Raw genomic sequence first — 18,200 nt, 5'->3', positions numbered from 1 at the left:
AGAGAGCCAATATTTCTTCTGTTCTTTCATGAGGTTGAGTCCAGAGGTGATGAAGGTCAGGTGGACATGAAGAGCAGCCAGAAACTCCTGAACACTCAGATGGATGAAGCAGAAGACCTTGTCCTGGTACAGGCCTCTCTCCTCTCTAAAGACCTGTGTGAACACTCCTGAGTACACTGAGGCTGCTCTGATATCGATGCCACACTCTGTCAGGTCGGATTCATAGAAGATCAGGTTTCCTTTCTGCAGCTGCTCAAAAGCCAGTTTTCCAAGAGACTCCATCATCTTCCTGGTATCTGGACTCCAGTGAGGATCTGTCTCAGCTCCTCCATCATACTTGACCTTCTTGACTTTGGCCTGAACCACCAGGAAGTGGATGTACATCTCAGTCAGGCTCTTGGGCAGCTCTCCTCTTCCTCTGCTCTTCAGCAGATCCTCCAGAACTGTAGCAGTGATCCAGCAGAAGACTGGGATGTGGCACATGATGTGGAGGCTTCTGGATCTCTGGATGTGGGAGATGATCCTGCTGGCCTGCTCTTCATCTCTGAACCTCTTCCTGAAGTACTCCTCCTTCTGTGGATCATTGAACCCTCTGACCTCTGTCACCATGTCAACACATTCAGCAGGGATCTGATTGGCTGCTGCAGGTCGTGTGGTTATCCAGAGGAGAGCAGAGGGAAGCAGGTTCCCCCTGATGAGGTTTGTCAGCAGATCAGCCACTGAGGTGGACTTTCTAGGGTCATTCAGGATCCGAGTCTTGTGGAAGTCCAGAGGAAGTCGACTCTCATCCAGACCATCAAAGATGAAGAGGACCTGGAAGTCTTCAAAGCTGCAGATTCCTGCTTGTTTGGTTTCAGGGAAGAAGTGATGAACAAGTTCCACCAAGCTGAACTTCTCCTCTTTCAGCACATTCAGCTCTCTGAAAGTGAATGGAAATGTGAAGTGGAGGTTCTGGTGGGCTTTGCCTTCAGCCCAGTCCAGAGTGAACTTCTGTGTTAAGACTGTTTTCCCGATGCCAGCCACTCCCTTAGTCATCACGGTTCTGATTGGTTCTGGTCTTCCAGCTGGGAGTTGGAAGAGCTCTTCTTGTCTGATGCTTGTTTCTGCTCTGTCTGCTTTCCTGGATGCTGCTTCAATCTGTCTGACCTCATGTTCTTCATTCAGCTCTCCTCTTCCTCCCTCTGTGATGAAGAGCTCTGTGTAGATCTCATTCAGAAGGGTTGGGCTTCCTGCTTCAGCCATCCCCTCAAACAAACACTGGAACTTCTTCTTCAGACTAGATTGGACGTTATGTCTACAAACAGCAGCAGATCCTGAATGAAGACAACAAACAGTAAATCAACTCTCTGCAGCCCTGAATGATGAGGGTTTGAATCCCTGTGGTTCCATGTGTTCAGACATCAGTAAATCTTCATTTCTCAGCAGCTGAAACCTTCAGAGAAATCCTCTTACTGCTCTGCAGTCCATCAGCCAGATCCTCCTGCTTCATTCTCCTCAGGAAGTTCACTGTGATCTTCATCAGTGACTCTCTGCTGCTCCTCTGCTCTTCATCTTCATCCTCCAGCTCCTCTTCATCCTCCTTGTGACTCAGAAGCTTCTGGATCTTCTTCAGCTCCTCCTTGACAAAAGTGACAATGTTGTCCTCCAGCAGCTGCAACAGAATTCCAGATGAATGAGCCAATCAGAGTGAAGTCATGGAGCCAAACATCAGCTCCATGTTGGACACACTGACAGTCCACTGGTGTCCAAAGTGCAGCATGGAGACGACTGTGGACAGAATGATGGGAAAGTAGTTGTTGTTCATGTACAGACCAGAAAGATGGAGTCCAGCTGTGTTTGATGCTGCTGGACAGACGGACCACTGGGAGTCTCTGAGCTCTGCTGGTCCAGTCTGTGGAGAATCAGCAACAATCAGATCCATTCTGTCTGTACTGGTGGGTTTAACCCAAAATAACTAGAGTCATGTCACAGCTAGAATGTTCTACAAACAAGTCAGTTCCAGTGGCCCTGAGGTAAACTGAGTTTGAGACCCCTGATCTACACCCACAACTGCAAACCCACACACTAGAACAACACTGCTGTTGAATTTACAGATGACATTGCAGTGGTGGGGGCTGATTCCCTCTGGGATGAGATGGTTTATAGCAGCGGTCTTCAACTAACACTGAAAGAGATCCAGTTAGAAAAACTGTCTTGAAATTGAGGTTTGGAAAAAAATTATTTCTAAGTATTCAGTGTAAAATATTTGTAAGTAGCCGAGGATTGTTGACATCTGCATGTAATTAATATCTATTCAATTTCAGTTGCATTTTATTTGTATAGCCCAAATTCACAACAATAGTCGTCTCAATGGGCTTCGTATCGGTAATTGTAAGGGAAACATACAATCCAAAAGCATCATAAATGCATAGAATTCAACAGGATCATATTAAAACTTTAACCAAACAGACTAACTAAACTGGCATTCCTACCCTTAGGCCTAAAAAAAACGGATTCCGGAACGAAGTAATCTCAGGGGTGCCAACATGAAGGAGGGATCCTCCCCCAGGACGGACATGCGATTTACCAGAACTCATAGACAAAAACTAACTTATCTAACTATACAACTACATATTTAAAGTCCATCAGATAATCTTCATCCAGTTGAAGTTGGGGGACGGTTGGGGGTGCGAGACAAGCCAGAGACAGGATCCACAGCCAATTTGGTTGATAGAAAATCAATGTTCAACTAAAACTGGTTGAACAGTGAAATTCTGAGTAAAAGATTCATTAAAGTGAATTGGAAATCTTTTTACGCTTATGTCATTTATGGAGAAAGATGATCTGAAGTCCAGCTTTAAAAACTTTCAGAAAGTTTGTTTGTACTTTCTTCATTGATTCACTCCATCAAGGCTCCTTTACTCCACATGTGTCAAATTCAGGGCCCATGGGCCACATCCGGCCCAGCATGTAATTCTATCCGCCCCCAAGATAATTTTATACTGTTGATATTAATCACCGAGTGACTGGATTGACTGATTCAAAGCCCAGACCTAAATCCCAAAGAGAATCTGTGGCTGGACTCTAAAAGGGCTGTTCATGTCTGTATCCTAGCAACCTGACAGAAATTGAACAGTTTTGCAAAGACGAATGGAGCAAAATTCCTGCAGATGTACAGAATGACTGAGACGTATCCACACAGACTCAAGGCCCGTACACACTGGGACGAATATTCGCCAGGCGTTATTCGCCAGCGTTTTCGCCACGTTTTTTGTGTTCACACCCAGGCGATTTTCGCTGACGATGAGCCGAGCGAACATGCAATTTCCTTCCCTGACATTAGATGGCGCTTAATGTAAAACAGAAATACTCCTGTACACAAGGTGGCGCTGTGCAACTTTACGCTTCTTAAAGTCGCTTTTCACTCAGAAGAAGAGAGCAAGTATTTACACGCTTGTCAGAATCAAACAAAGAAAACATGAATATTTCAAGCACCAGTAGCTCCAACTGGTGCTTGGTTCGGGGATATTTTAGAATGTCCGTCATTATTTCTTCGCGGCAGTGTAGACGCTACTTGGCGTCTATCTTCTTCGCTGGTATGTGTGCTCAGCAAGGCAGTTTTGTGTTTGAGCGTCCCCAAGTTGTGTTTTACTGTAACTTCAGAAGCTCCAGACACGTGTGCAAAAGCGCCATTCTCATTGGTCGAGTAGACGCAACGCGTCGAAGAAAAAAAACGAACCCGAGGCGTTTTTTTTTTTTTTGACGCTTTGACGCGTGGCGTTTTTTCGCGTCGGTGTGCACACTCTCATTGGTGCCCTTTGTTTAGTCACGCGGCGTTAAACGTCGGCGAAAATCGCCGGCGAAATTCGTCCCGGTGTGAACGGGCCTTCAGTGCTGTGATGGCAGCCAAAGATGAATCTACTAAATACTGACTGGAAGGAGGTGAATAAATATGCAAACAATTAACAATTGACAACAACTGACATTACTTTGTAGAATTCTGTTTTCACATCAACATTGAAGGTTTTTTCTAGTAAATTTGTGTGAGGACAGACACATTTTATGGACCATGAGAGATTTATGAAAGCAACAAAAGGGACTAAAATCCAAAGGAGTGAATACATTAGCAACGCACTGTAACTACTATATCATCAATAGTTGTATTAAAAACTTCATAATTTAACTATTTCAGGCTGTATGTCACTGATGCACAAATGACCCAGAAACCTTAAATGGAAAAAACACAGTAAAATATATTTATATAATCAGAAATAATGTCAGGCATGAAAGGAATAAATGCTGAATTCACTTTCAGGATTATTGTTTATTTCATAACTTTGTTTAGTTAATTAAAAGGATGAGGATTTTCTAAAGCAGACTAAATCTAGATCCAGAAATGTTAGATTTAGTCTGAAGTATATTAACACCTGATCTAATTAATGTAGATCTACATGGTTTAGCTGTAGGAGCACAGCAACTACATTTATGGTTGATGATGTTTTTCTACAGAGAGGATGTCAGTTTCTAGAAAAAAAACAGAAAATATTCCTCTGGTATTTCTGGACTGAGGAGATCATGTTCATCTGAATCTTCTCTAGAAAAAAACCATCCTGACTGACTGGAGGAGAAACAAGTGGAATTGTCAGACTTGGAGAAATCAGTCACACTATGAAACCAAACTCAGACATTTTCAACGTGAAAATCTCCCAAATCCAGAGAAAACTGGAACTTTTCTCCTGATTTGGTTGGAATCAGACTGGAGCTGCTGTCAGTCAGAGTCAGCAGTCAACATGTTTTCTTCTCCAACATCTCTGATGTCTCTCAGAGACTCTCAGAAGACTCAACTGAAAAGATCTCATCACACACATGATGCTCCAAGTGAGTCTGATCAGAGAGATCCAGAACTGAACCAGACCTCAAGTCCTTCATCTGAAAACTGTTGATCATCTGAACTAGAATCCAGCCTCCAAAAACTCTGACAAACACTCACCGTTCCACTTCTGGACTGATGTCCTTGAAGTAAGGATTTGGACTCTTTGACACGTCACTCCTGTTGGACTCACAGCTGGATCCAGAATCAGTTCGAGGTCTCTGTTGAATCCTGATGGAAAAACATTAGTTTTATTAGAAACATTTCTGTTCTGGAGGTGGATTAGATTGTCTTCCATGTTGAACTATTGAACTCAGATCATGAACAGACTGATCTGCAGTGAGACAGTCGGTTCAAACGCCCCCTTCTGACAACTGTGTGACACTGCATGCAGGTATTGTCACTAAGATAATGTATTTGTTTGTGGACAAAGACACACATTTGTAATCACAAACTAGTTTTCATATGATACTGTATTATTTTGAAAAACAAGATTGTTCTCAAAGGCTTCAGGTTTAACCCTAAATATTTAAATGATGTGACATTTCTACATGTCATCAATCTGTGAATTCCATCAGGCTGTAAATGAAGTGAAACAAAGTGAAATCTCCAATGACTTAGTCACTGTCTGATTACAGATGGGAATGAGAAAGAAGCATTAACCGCAGTAGGGGACATTTCCAGGGACTTTATTTTGAAGGACAGACTTTCAGATCAGCAGGATTCTGTTTGTTTTCTCCAATTTCCATCAAGTCATTCTTCAGATTTACTCATTCATTTTCAGCCTCAGTTTCTGTCCTCATGGATCAACTCTTTGTATTCATAGAACAATATTGATGAGTAGAAAATCAATGTTGAACTAAGACTAAATTAGTTCAATAATAAATAAATTAAAGATTTATTATACTACAATTGAAATCTTTAAACCTTTATTTCATTTATGGACAAATAGAATCTAAAGTTCAGCACAAGGTTCATACGGTCATGGAAAACCTGGAAAAGGTTGGAAAATGAGACTGTAGTTTCTAAAAAGTTTGTGAAAAATGAATTCTTCTGTAAGGTTTTGGAAAAGTAATGAAGTTTCAATATTTTGGATGCAAAAACATAAGAATAAACTAGTTTATCATGATAATTTAATAGAAATTGTGGCAACAAATGTCTGTTCAAGGAGAAGTACCAACTGTGGATGATGAAGGTCAGGGTTCAACCACCAAATGGTTCCTGAACGTGGCTGTGTCTGAAGCTCACTGCTCCCCCGGGGGAGGGGCCAACAGAGGAACACATTTGACACACCTAGGAGTGAACGCTGACGGGACTTGAACTTTAAATACACAAAACATTTAGCCTGGAATGACCTCAAAATAAGTGCCAGTGACATCATCAACAACTGTTTTCACCAGGATATCTCTGTTCTGTTTAGTTCTTCCTACTTTATCCACAAACATTACAGAGAAAAACTTTGGAGAAGTATTAAATATTGACCACTATGAAGCGTTTATTTTATTTATGACTCAATCCGGACGACAATATTGGGCACAAAGCAGCAAAGTCTGTGGATGACCTGCTGGACAATCACGTTGTGGGCGTGGTCAACTTTATCAGACTTGGAGAAATCAGCCACACTATGAAACCAAATTCAGACATTTTCAACGTGAAAATCTCCCAAATCCAGAGAAAACTGGAACTTTTCTCCTGATTTGGTTGGAATCAGACTGGAGCTGCTGTCAGTCAGAGTCAGCAGTCAACATGTTTTCTTCTCCAACATCTCTGATGTCTCTCAGAGACTCTCAGAAGACTCAACTGAAAAGATCTCATCACACACATGATGCTCCAAGTGAGTCTGATCAGAGAGATCCAGAACTGAACCAGACCTCAAGTCCTTCATCTGAAAACTGTTGATCATCTCAACTAGAATCCAGCCTCCAAAAACTCTGACAAACACTCACTGTTCCACTCCTGGATGGATGTCCTTGAAGTCTGGATTTGGACTTTTTGACTTGTAGGACCCACAGCTGGATCCAGGTTTAGGTATCTGTAGAGTCCTGATGGAAAAAAAACATTTGTTTTATTAGAAACTCATTTCTTGTGTTCTGGAGGTTGATCAGATTATCTTCCATGTTGAACTATTGAACTCAGATCATGAACAGACTGATCTGCAGTGAGACAGTCTGATAAAACGCCCCCTTCTGACAACTGTGTGACACTGCATGCAGGTATTGTTACTGTGATCATGGATTTGTTTGTGGACAAAAACACAAATCTTTAATGTAAAATTAGTTTCAAATGATACTATATTATAAAAAAACAAGATTGTTTTCAAAGGCATCAGACTGAACTAAATATTTAAAATAGTGAAATTTCTACATGTCATCGATCTATGAATTCCATCAGGCTGTAAATGAAGTGAAACAAAGTGAAATCTCCAATGACTTAGTCACTGTCTGATTAGAGATGGGAATGAGAAAGAAGAATCAACTAATGTTAGCTACTTACAGTTCCACTTTTGAACTGATGACTTTGAAGTCAGGAGGTTTATCCCTTGATATGTCACCCCTTTTGGACCCCCAGCTGGATTCAGGTGCAGGTTCAGGTCCAGGTCCAGGTTGGTTCCTGTGCAGAATGAAGGTTGCTGGTGTGAGTCCTGAGCTCTGACATGGAGAAGATCATGGACAGTTGGAGATGTTCATCTCACCCCTGAGCTTTGCTCTGGTTGTCATGGTTACCATCTTTGCTTATAGAGGGAGGGGCTACCTCCTGTGGTTCCTCCCACTGATTCATGCTGCTGGATTCACTGGATCCACATCAGCTCACACACACCTTCCACCTTCACCTGCAGAGGAAACCCTCATCATCATCAGAGGAAGCTGCCATCAGCTGCTGCACTTCTGCTCTCCCTCCACCAGGTGGAGACATGGAGCTGCAGCAGCAACATTTCCATTCAGTCACTTTGACAAAGAAACAACAAACTTCCTGTTTCTACACTTCAGTAAACATGAAGCATCAAGAAAAACAGACAGAAATCAAAGAATGAGGAGAAAAGAAAGAAAGACATGAATTCTTCCTCTCAAAGCTCCAACAGAGACTTTGATTCCACTGTTGAACCTCTAGACTGGAAAACATTACAGGTTACTTGTTCTACAGCAGGGGTCCCAAACTCGCAGCACGTGGGCTTTTGGCGGCCCCAAAGATGATATTTTGCGGCCCACGCCTTAATATGAAAGTTTAATGTTAATGCGGCCCGCCAGTCTGTATGAACGACACCTTTTCAATTTTGTGCTCGGAGTTGACGAACCAACCAATCACAGTGGAGTATATGACTCTTGGGGGCGGGACATTGACCGGGCTCGAAAGCAGGGGAACATTTAAGGCAGGAAACCTGACAGCCCCCTCCCCGGACCACATGAAGGAGTTCCTTACTTTATTTGTCAGAACGTATCTAAATACATGCAGTCAGTGCTGAACTTTTCTCTGGGTCGATGTAGCCTTAGACACTGTTTGCTGTTTGGCTGTTTGAGTGTGCTTGAATTAACGGGCTTGACTCTCAAAAGGAATGATTGCCTCTCTTCTTATTTATTTCTGCTTGAGACTGTCCGGGGTCGTGCGGTGTATGGGCCACGGGCAGCTCTCCAACGAAGCCATCTAAATTATCAGTTGGCTTTAGCTACCCCACTAAAGTGACGGTCCGGCTGGGTCGTTACATTATGTTAATTTATCACTCAACTACAAAAACTGTCAGCACACATTTCCTAATGCATTGTTTGTAGTCATTTTTAGTCAGACACTCACAAGTTGCGTGTGTGTGTGTGCGTTGAAGTTGCGGCCCTCCCTCAGCTAGGCGCCGCATTCAGTGGCCCCCAGGCACATTGAGTTAGAGACCCCTGTTCTAAAGTAATCCATTACTTTACAATATTACTCTCTGAATACTGTAACATGAGTACTGAGTTACTTTTTAGTTTGTTTCTTTGGAACAGCTGCAGAAGAAAAACTTCTGAAGAGACAAATTTACCACCAAGTTGTTGTCATTTCTATGAAGGAGGATTTGGTTTCATGAAGATTTCTGATAATAAAGTTTATTTCTGGTAAAGTGAAAACAATGTAAACACAATCTGAGGATCAGAATTAAACTTCAGTGAGTTTATTCCATAAAAAGAAAACTTTGAGTTTTTTCAGACTGAACACATTTGGTTTAAAGTGAACCAGAGTTTGTTTTTCCTAATAATCTGGAACAAATTTTCAGTCTGATTAACCCAAGTGGATCCTGGTCTGGAACCAGGAACCGTTCTATGACCCATATTTGGAGGTGGTCTCTGTTCATTTCCAATCAGACTGAGCTTTAGTTCTCTGAGATTCCTCAGTCTGAATACAAGAATACTCAGAGTGGAACATAGGAACCAAACGGCCACTGTAGCCGATGGTCATGTGATCTAAACAGATTTGGAATGTGATAAAACACAAGAGTAAAAAAAAAAAGACAAAAATAATAATTCTATCTTTGAAAAGATATGATGTGAAATCTAATTAAAAGCTGATTTTAAAAAGTGTGTTTTTAATTTCTTTTTAAAAACCTCCACAGTGGATGAGGCCCTCACATCCTCAGGTAGACTATTCCACAGACGAGGCTCATAGTTTCTAAATGAGGCCTCGACGTGGTTTTTTGTCCTGACCCTGGACACCTTCAGCAGGCCTGCACCTAAAGACCTAGGACTCTGGGAGGTTCATAAGTTAAAAGCAAGTTGGATATAAAAGAAGGACCAAGACCCTGATGTCAGTCTGAGAGGAACAGAGAGTTTGTTCACATGCAGCTCAGGAAAATGGCTGACAGTGAAGCTGAGAAGCTTTTCTTTCCACGTCTGTTAGAATCACAACGTTTCAAATCCACAAGATCCTGAAACTGAAGAGTGACTGAAGAAAGAATGGATTTGATGATGTAGAATTATTAGATTGATGGCAGATTCTATTGGAGTTTTAGAGGAATATTGTCAGATTCTGTTTAGTATTTCTATGTTTTAAGGATTTAGATGTTTTTAGGATTCAGATGTTTTTAGGATTTAGATGGCTCTCCTCTGCAAAAGCTCAGAACTGACCAGATTGAAGTCTGAATGTGAACAAGTCAGAAAAGCTGTTTGAGGAAGAGATTTGATCCCAAAGAAAACATCAAACTGAAAGAATGTGGATCTTCCAGATCTGTCAGAGCTTCCAGGAAAAACTCTGACAGATTCCAACAGAGAAAGATGTGAGGAGCAGAAAAACATTTTAGTTTGACACTTTGATCAATGCAGGAAGTTTAGAAAAAGTCCAGATCTTTTTCATTCTCAACTCATAACTTATGAAATTATAACTTAATTATCATATAATACTGACTCTTTTACCCATAATCCTACAAGTTTATTCTTATAGAATTACTACTTTTGTCTCATAATTGTACTAATTGATTCTATTTTGATGGAGGCTTCAATTCTCTGTCATAAAGTTCAAATGACCGAAATACAAAAACTAGAAACACAACTCTGTGCCAAAAACAGACGAAACACAACAACTAAAGTTTAGGGTCAATGAAGACTAAAAGCAGATTGAAAACAATCATTTATGATGATATTAAAAAATAAAATTCATAGTTGAAGAAAAGCAGATAAATCTTTGTTTTCATCCACTAAGGCCTCATGGTCTCTCTGCTACAAACATTTCTATTTTAGGTTGTTTGTCTGATGGAATCTGAGAGTTCCTGAACATGGAATGAGGAAATATTACTCTACTGTGTTCCAGCACACAGTTACCTGGAACTGTAATCTATTACTTTAGTAATGAGTTCTCACACAGACTTGGATGGAGGAGAACAGGAAGGTTTGGAGTCAGAAATGAAAAAACACAACAAGCATCAGCTGATTGTTGTTGAGGTGATGAAGAAGAGTCCTCCATGTTGTTGATCCAACAATGATGAAGCTTTGGAAACAGCAGAGTGATGAGAGTTTGCAGAGAAAGAAGAAGATCTTCTCCAAACATTCAGAAACAAACAGTCAAGTTAGTGAAGACAAAGTTCCAGAAACAAACTCACTTCAGTTTCTGCAAAGAGATGAAGAGGAGGAAGAGTCTCCACTCACCGTGTCAACGCAGCTGCAGGACAGATCACTGACTCACAACCAGGAAGAGTCCACCTGGATGGAGGCGGGGCAGCACAGGTGGGCGGGGCAGCACAGGTGGGCGGGGCAGCACAGGTGGGCGGGGCAGCAGGTGGAGCAGCTGAAGTGGAAAATTAATGTTAGATTCAGACTGTGAGCCTTCTTGGAATCAAACCCTCAACCTGCCTGTTGTCTACCAAGTGAACACCCACTGCTGCACAGTCAGAGGATCAGGATCTGATCAGGTTTTATCCAAACATGAAAAAGGGGGCGGGGCTTCTGTTTGTAGGTGAAATGACTGTCAGGAGCTGCAGGATGTTTGTAAAGTGACCTGAGAATTTGAGATGAAGATGGAGGAAGAAACATCCCATGAACACAGCAGGACGTTTAGAGAAACTAAAGACAGAGAACAAGTTCAACCAGAAACCTGACAGTCACTGGGAGGAGGGGCGGAGCTTCAAACTGTCAGATTGACAGATGATCAAGTGATTCTCTGAAATCAGTGCACTCTGTATCCTACACGTTTACTTCAAAGATTTTTCGTATATATTAAGCCATAAAATGCATTTTAAAACAAGAAATGGAATTTGAAAATTATGTTTTAAAAATGTCATGGGTGTTTGAAGTAGAGAGGTCAGCCAAAGGAGCATGTCCCCCCCAACCAAAGTTACCTTGACACTGAATGCAAAACTGATAAAAAAAACAGTCAATAACCACATGTTTTTTTTCTGCTAACATTATTATTTGCATATTTAGTTTTTCTTAAATTGAAGAAACTTGAGAAAAATACATGAATCTTTATAAAATTTATAAAAACCAGGAAGTGACATCACTGAATATTATCCCGCTCATACTCTAAAGACAGATAAGGACTAGGCTATTTTCTTACCCATATTTCATAGTTTCTATTGTCAAGCTCAACCTTTCATCTCTGTTACATTAATAAATGATATTTATTTTTGTTTGGGAAAGAGCAAACAATTTTTTTGAAAAAATAAATAAATTTCTTGTTTTCGTCGTGCCACATGTAGCTCAATATCCTAGCTAATGCAGACATGTGACAACTTTTAGCTAAAATATTCAACTGCGTAACAAAACACAATGTTACGGTGACAAATCTTTCTAATTTCCAATTTATTTGTTTGTAGGATAAGCCCCTTGAGATGTGTCATCTCGTTTTCAAGGGGGTCCTTGACAAACAACAAAACAAGCAAATACTGACAGATACAGTTGAGCAAACTTTACATATATCAAAACAATGAAGAGCTTAAAATATACAAGGCAACAAGCAGGCATGCACACAAACACACACACACACACAAGCACAGACATTTATTGTACCTCTTAGCATTTGGTTAAAATGTAAGGAAATAAAAAGCAGGAAATAAATCAAAGTCAATCAAAAACAGTTACATTAGTTCTAAAGATACAGGAATTTTTAATTGCAAAGAATGAGGTTAAAGAACGAATAGATGGAGGAAGATTGTTCCAGTCAGAGGGTACCTTGTAATAAAATTAATATTTTCCGATTTCCTTTTTGACTCTTGGGACAACAAAAAAGTTTGTTCTGCATGACCTAAATTATAAGAAAACTGAAAAGGAGTTAGATATTGTTTGAGATATTCTGAGTAACTGAGGTTAATACATTTGAAGATGTACAATAGCCAGTGAAATTGACGTCGGGAGGATAGGGGAAGCCAGGACAGTTGCTGATAACTTAAGACAGTGGTGAGTTCTAAACGGACAACGGAGAATAAATCTACACAAACTGTTATAAATAACGTTCAGTGGTCGGAGGTTAGTGAGAGTAGTGTTTTGATATATTATGTCACCATAATCTAAAGTCGGGATAATCAGTTGTGAGATAATCTTTCATCCTGACTGAGAAACTAAAACAATTGATTAATAGATAAAGTAATTTTAAACGATAAGAAATTTTATGGACAATGGACTCTATATTAGCACTAAAAGGGAGTGAGGCACAAACCAAGGTATTTGAATTTTTCTGCTGCTGAAATGTGTGACATGTCCATGTAAGTTAAATTTATTTCATTTGCAGCTACAGGGCGTAATCTTTTTTTGAAACAACCTAAAATTGGATTTTGATTTGTTGAGTAGAAGTTTATTAGATTGTAACCACAATTGAACAGAATTAAAATCATTTTGAATTGAGTGCTGAATGTCAATAATATCTAATTAGGATGAGTAAGTGACAGTATCATCAGCAAAGAGTTGAATATTGCTGTAAGTGCATTTAGTTGGAAGGTCATTAATGAAAATGGAAATTAAGAGGGGACCATGTGAGGAACCTTGTGGAACGCCTTTGTCTATGCTAAGAAAGTTGGAATAGCTGCCATTAAAAAGCACACACTGACGATGATGAAGGTATGAGTTGAACCAAAGGAGAGAGGATCTATCAAGGCCAATTGAATGAAGTTTGTCCAATAACAGATAGTGATCCAACATGTCAAAAGCTTTGGTAAGAGGCACCAGTTAACATGTTATTATCAAAACCAGAGAAAATATCACTCGTAAATTTTAACAAGGCTGAATTAGTAGAGAAGTGCTTTCAAAAACCGGATTGGAAAGGAGATAATATATTATTAAGTGTTACATATTCCGAACATTGATTAAAGATGATTTATTTGTATACTTTGACAATACTATTAATGGAGATTTCATGTCTAAGGTGGGAAAACATTTTCTCAAACGTTAAAAAAGTCCTTAATCTGATGCAAATCTAAGAAACACAATTTCTTTTGGTAAGATTTTCAGTCACTAGATACTCAATATGCAGCGACTTCATAGAATGAACCAGTTGACCTCAGTGAAGGTCATGTGACTTTCTGCTTTTTGTTTTCCTCCTTCCAGACGTGCATGACCCCCCCTCATCTGTCATCTACTGACACTGAAGCAGAAACTCCTGATGGAGCTGAAGGGAGGGGCCTGACTATTTCCTGGAAACAGCTCCTTCTGATCATCAGTCAGACTCAGAGGAACAGAGAGTTTGTTCACATGCAGCTCAGGAAAATGGCTGACAGTGAAGCTGAGAAGCTTTTCTTTTCATGTCTGTTAGAATCACAACGTTTCAAATCCACAAGATCCTGAAACTGAAGGAGAATGACTGAAGAAAGAATGGATTTGATGATGTAGAATTATTAGTTTGATTACAGATTCTATTGGATTTTTAGAGGAATATTGTCGGATTCTGTTTAGGATCTAGATGTCTTTAGGATTTAGATGACGGCTCTCCTGAAGCCTCATAGCAAGAAGGCCCCCGGTTCAAGTCCTGGCTGGGGGGACCTGCAACAGAACATCAATGGAGAACCTCTCTGTATGGACTTTGAATGTTCTCCCTGTGCATGTGTGTGTTTTGTCCGGGGACTCCGGCTTCCTCTCTCCGTCCAAAAACATGCTTCATAGGTCAATTGGCAACTCTAAATTGTCCCTAGGTTTGAGTGTGAGTGTGGATGGGTGTGTGATTGTGGCCCTGTGACAGACTGGCCAGACTAGCGAACTGTCCAGGGTGTCCCCTGCCTTCGTCCACAAGTGGTCGGGCTCCAGGAGCCCCGTGACCCAAAAGGGACACAACGGTGGTAAACGAAAAAATGATGGCTCTCCTCTGCTAAAGCTCAGAACTGAGCAGATTGAAGTCTGAATGTGAACAAGTCAGAAAAGCCGTTTGAGGAAGAGATTTGATGACAAAGAAAACATCAAACTGAAAGAATGTGGATCTTCCAGATCTGTCAGAGCTTCCAGGAAAAAACTCTGACAGATTCCAACAGAGAGAAAGATGTGAGGAGCAGAAAAACACTTTAGTTTGACACTTTGATCAATGCAGGAAGTTTAGAAAAAGTCCAGAAAATGAGTCCCATTGATCTTTCCAAACATCCAAATCTCTGTTTTCCCTCAAAGGATCTTCAGGTGTTTCTCTTCTCCACCTCATACCTGCTGATCTTCCTCCAACCACCTGAGTCTGTTTTCTGTTCCTGTCGTCTTTCAACTCTCTGCAGAGACTTTCCTTCTCGTCTGTCTTCCTCATCCATTCCTTTGCTGTCAGATCAACTGTCAGGTTGTTGCATCACAGCCGACATGTTGGAGTTTGGAGCAGGAGCTGTGATGCCTTCATGGTCGTGGTGGTCGTCTGTTCAAAGCAGAAATGTTCCTTTGAGCTCAAACACATCATCAGCTTTTAGGAATTGATCTGCAAACATCAACATTGTTCTGATTTTAGGGAACATTCCTAGTTTCTCTGTGAATATTTCCATCTTTTCTGATCACATTGGTGACTGAAAGCTCTGCTCTGACCTCTGACCTCTTTACTGCTGACAGAAACATCAACATTCAGACTGTTTGGAACAAGAGTTTGAACCTGAGAGCAGCTCTGACTGAAAGAATGTGGATCTTCTGTTGGAATAATGTATATAAGTTATCTCATATTTGCTTTTTTAGGTATCACCTAGCTATATATAGGTGATTTAATCATGTTTGCAGAAGTGTCTGTGTCCAAATCTGTTTCACAGGGAGGAGGAGGTGACACCCTTGGGAGAAGGCGATCATCTTTTCGTTGCTCTCCAGCATTCTCCTGGGAACCTGTGTTAGCTGTGTCTAGAATAAAACTAAGGACGTTCTGTGTTAGTTTATCCGTATGAAAAGGCTTTGCAGGTCTGAAGATGATGTGAGAAGGCTGCAAAAGATAAACATGTCATAATTGATGTTTTATAATCCTGCTGCACCTGTGCCTTCTTGTTCCCCCTCCTTAGAGCTCAGTGCATATGTAAATTAGGGAAACCCGACAAAGTTAATAAAATGGGAGGCGACAGGAATATTGCGCCAGAGCGGAGAGAGATTGTTACTGGGCATTATTCTCTGTTCATTCTCCCCATCAAAAGGTACCTTGGTATGTTTTTTTTTATTTTTATTTTTTTTATCTTGTCCAGTCCAACAGCTGGGCAAACAGGCCTTTTGTGTTTGTGAAGGAATTTGTTTTATTATTATCATTGTTTAAATGTATTTCTTTAAATGTTAACTCAGATTGACCTTTTTACCTCTTCTGAAAACAGTTCTGTGTGTTTGGTCATCTGCTTCTCATGCCCAGCCAGGAAGGGGGGGGTTTTACGACACACTGTCCTCAGCTGATAAGTGATACTGTTTGAAGTTAGAATCCACCAAAGGGGTCATTGTATGACACCCCCTAATGAACTTTTTCTGTTTGTCCTGAAACTGTTACCTCCTTCTTGTGTTCTTAATAAAAGGTGCACAGGGAGAGGCAGACTTTTGAGAAGAGCAGCGTGTTGGTTGTCTTCTGTCACACTGGCTTCTTCTCCCTCGTGCATGAGAAACTTGATTCTTGCTGTGGTCTATTATTTCTAATTGTGTTTTTCTTTAATGTTTAGATGCATTTATCTGACATTCTTTGGTCCATTCGAGCCGGATGACAACATATCTGCGTCCTTGGGGGGAGGACCACGCCGATTGAAGTCTGTCGACAGCCCGTGAGACTAGGTCTGCGGAGGAAAGTCCGTCGTAGTGAATTCTACGCCGGCCAATCGACTGGTCTGATCCCTGGGTCCGGATTGACGTTATCCGTGAACCAGTCAGACCACAACAACAAGGCAAGTAAAGCGCTTTTACAGGGGTTCGAGTCCCCGAAGTGGCCCAGAATTCTGAGGGACAGGTTCAAGTCCTGTTGCCTGAAACACGTGTGGGTTTGAAGTCCCGGAAAAGTCCAGAATTCTGTATAAAGGTGTAGGTTCGAGTCCTGCAGCCTAAAACGCGTAAGAGGGTTCAAGTCCCTAAAAGGCCTATTAAAATTTAAAAATAAATAAAAATAAAGTTTTTTTGGTGTGAATGTGTGTGCATGTGTGAAAGGAGTGAACTTGTTCGAAACAGTGGGCAGCTGGAAACCTTGCGGTGTTAACACAAGGCTGCTTGTTGAAGTAGAACAAGATTTCATCTCATTTGGCTTTAGGTGAAAAGAACCCAGAGTCTAAAACGTGTTTTGCTCCTGGGAGGACCCTAAACGTGTGACCGGATCAGACAATAGGTCTGACCTAGAAGCTTGTTGCACGGGGAGTGAAATTCGGTCCTGAGAGAAATTCTCTGTTGGTTCTGATCACACTCTGTGACTAACGTAAATAATAAAAATAAATAAATAAATAAAATTAAAAAGAAAAAAAAACAAATGGGGAATTCAAATAGAAAAGTAGAATTAACAGGGGATTCAAAATACATGGAAAGAGCTCATCCAGGCTCAACTACGTTCTTGAGAAAATGGGATAAAAACTACAATTTTGAGGGGAATCTTGGAGTACAGGCATGTACTGAATTAGTTCAAAGGTTACAAATTAAAAACAAAATAAAAAATAAAAAAGAAACAACAAGGAGTGAAGAATTAATTTGTGCAAAACTGTGGTTAAATGAAGCAACAAAAAGAAAGAATGGCATTCAGAAAAGTAAAACTAGGGAAGCATGTCTGATTGCTAAAAAAGAGGATGATGAATCAGTTGTGATAAGACCAAGACCCCTGCAGCAGGCTGCAGCTGAGCTGCAGGGTGAGCAGGGACGTGAGGAAAAAGGGGGGGAAGAGAATCCAGCTGTTTTCTCACCCCCTCCTTATGAGGGGCCAACTGCTCCTTCCTTGACGGGTCTTTACCCGCCACTGACTGATTTAAATAAACCAGAAAAAGAAAAAATGATGTTAAGAGGAAAAGGGAAAAAACTTGAATGGAGTAAAACTATGGGGGTTGGTTTGGAAGAAGCTGGAGAGTCATCTGAACCCAATGATTGAAGTGTCCAATCCTAGAGCTGGAGAAGATGGCCAGAGGCCTACACTTCTTTTGCTTAGCACCTGGACATTAGAGGATGTACGGAAGGCAGTGAGGGGAGTTATCTCTCACGGGCAAATGATGGAAGTTCAGAGAGCTTACCATCTGAATGGCATTAAATGTCAGAAAGCATGCATGACTGCTATGAAAGCAGACTGGGCAAAAGTAAAGGAATCCTATGAATGATGACGATCCACCCAGACCTCTTCCACATAACAGTCAAGAGTTAATTCAAAGTCTTACACTTTTAGGACAAAGAATTAGAGAAGCCTTTCCAATGAGACCTGATTATGGAAAGATTGGTCAAACTAAACAAATGATGGAGAGTTAGTGTTTGATTTTAGAGTCAGATTTGAAGAAGTTTTAAAGCTAACAGTGGACTCAGAGATGATGATAATGATGATGGTG

The 18,200-nt window shown here is 40.8% G+C and overlaps 2 protein-coding genes across 2 annotated transcripts in view; both read right to left on the bottom strand.

The window, feature by feature from the left end:
- Positions 1-18,200, bottom strand: part of LOC111946432 (NACHT, LRR and PYD domains-containing protein 12-like) — a 103,135-nt gene that overhangs the window by 10,175 nt on the left and 74,760 nt on the right. The window lies entirely within an intron of this gene.
- On the bottom strand, positions 1,307-15,927 carry LOC144988732 (uncharacterized). The gene is made up of 8 exons (XM_078939631.1): positions 14,914-15,927; positions 10,948-11,086; positions 7,542-7,679; positions 7,343-7,459; positions 6,796-6,891; positions 4,970-5,080; positions 1,813-1,891; positions 1,307-1,651 (listed from the first exon to the last, which is right to left on the bottom strand). The coding sequence occupies exons 3-8, from the start codon at positions 7,625-7,627 to the stop codon at positions 1,412-1,414; spliced, it is 729 nt and encodes a 242-aa protein (XP_078795757.1). The 5' UTR covers positions 7,628-7,679; positions 10,948-11,086; positions 14,914-15,927; the 3' UTR covers positions 1,307-1,411.

The sequence above is a fragment of the Oryzias latipes genome, chromosome 2, assembly GCF_053564925.1.
Source record: "Oryzias latipes strain Hd-rR chromosome 2, Olatipes_Hd-rR_3.1".
NCBI classification, from domain to species: domain Eukaryota; kingdom Metazoa; phylum Chordata; class Actinopteri; order Beloniformes; family Adrianichthyidae; genus Oryzias; species Oryzias latipes.
The sequence above is the reverse complement of the archived record's forward strand: the minus strand, read 5'-3'. Positions and strand labels throughout refer to the sequence as shown.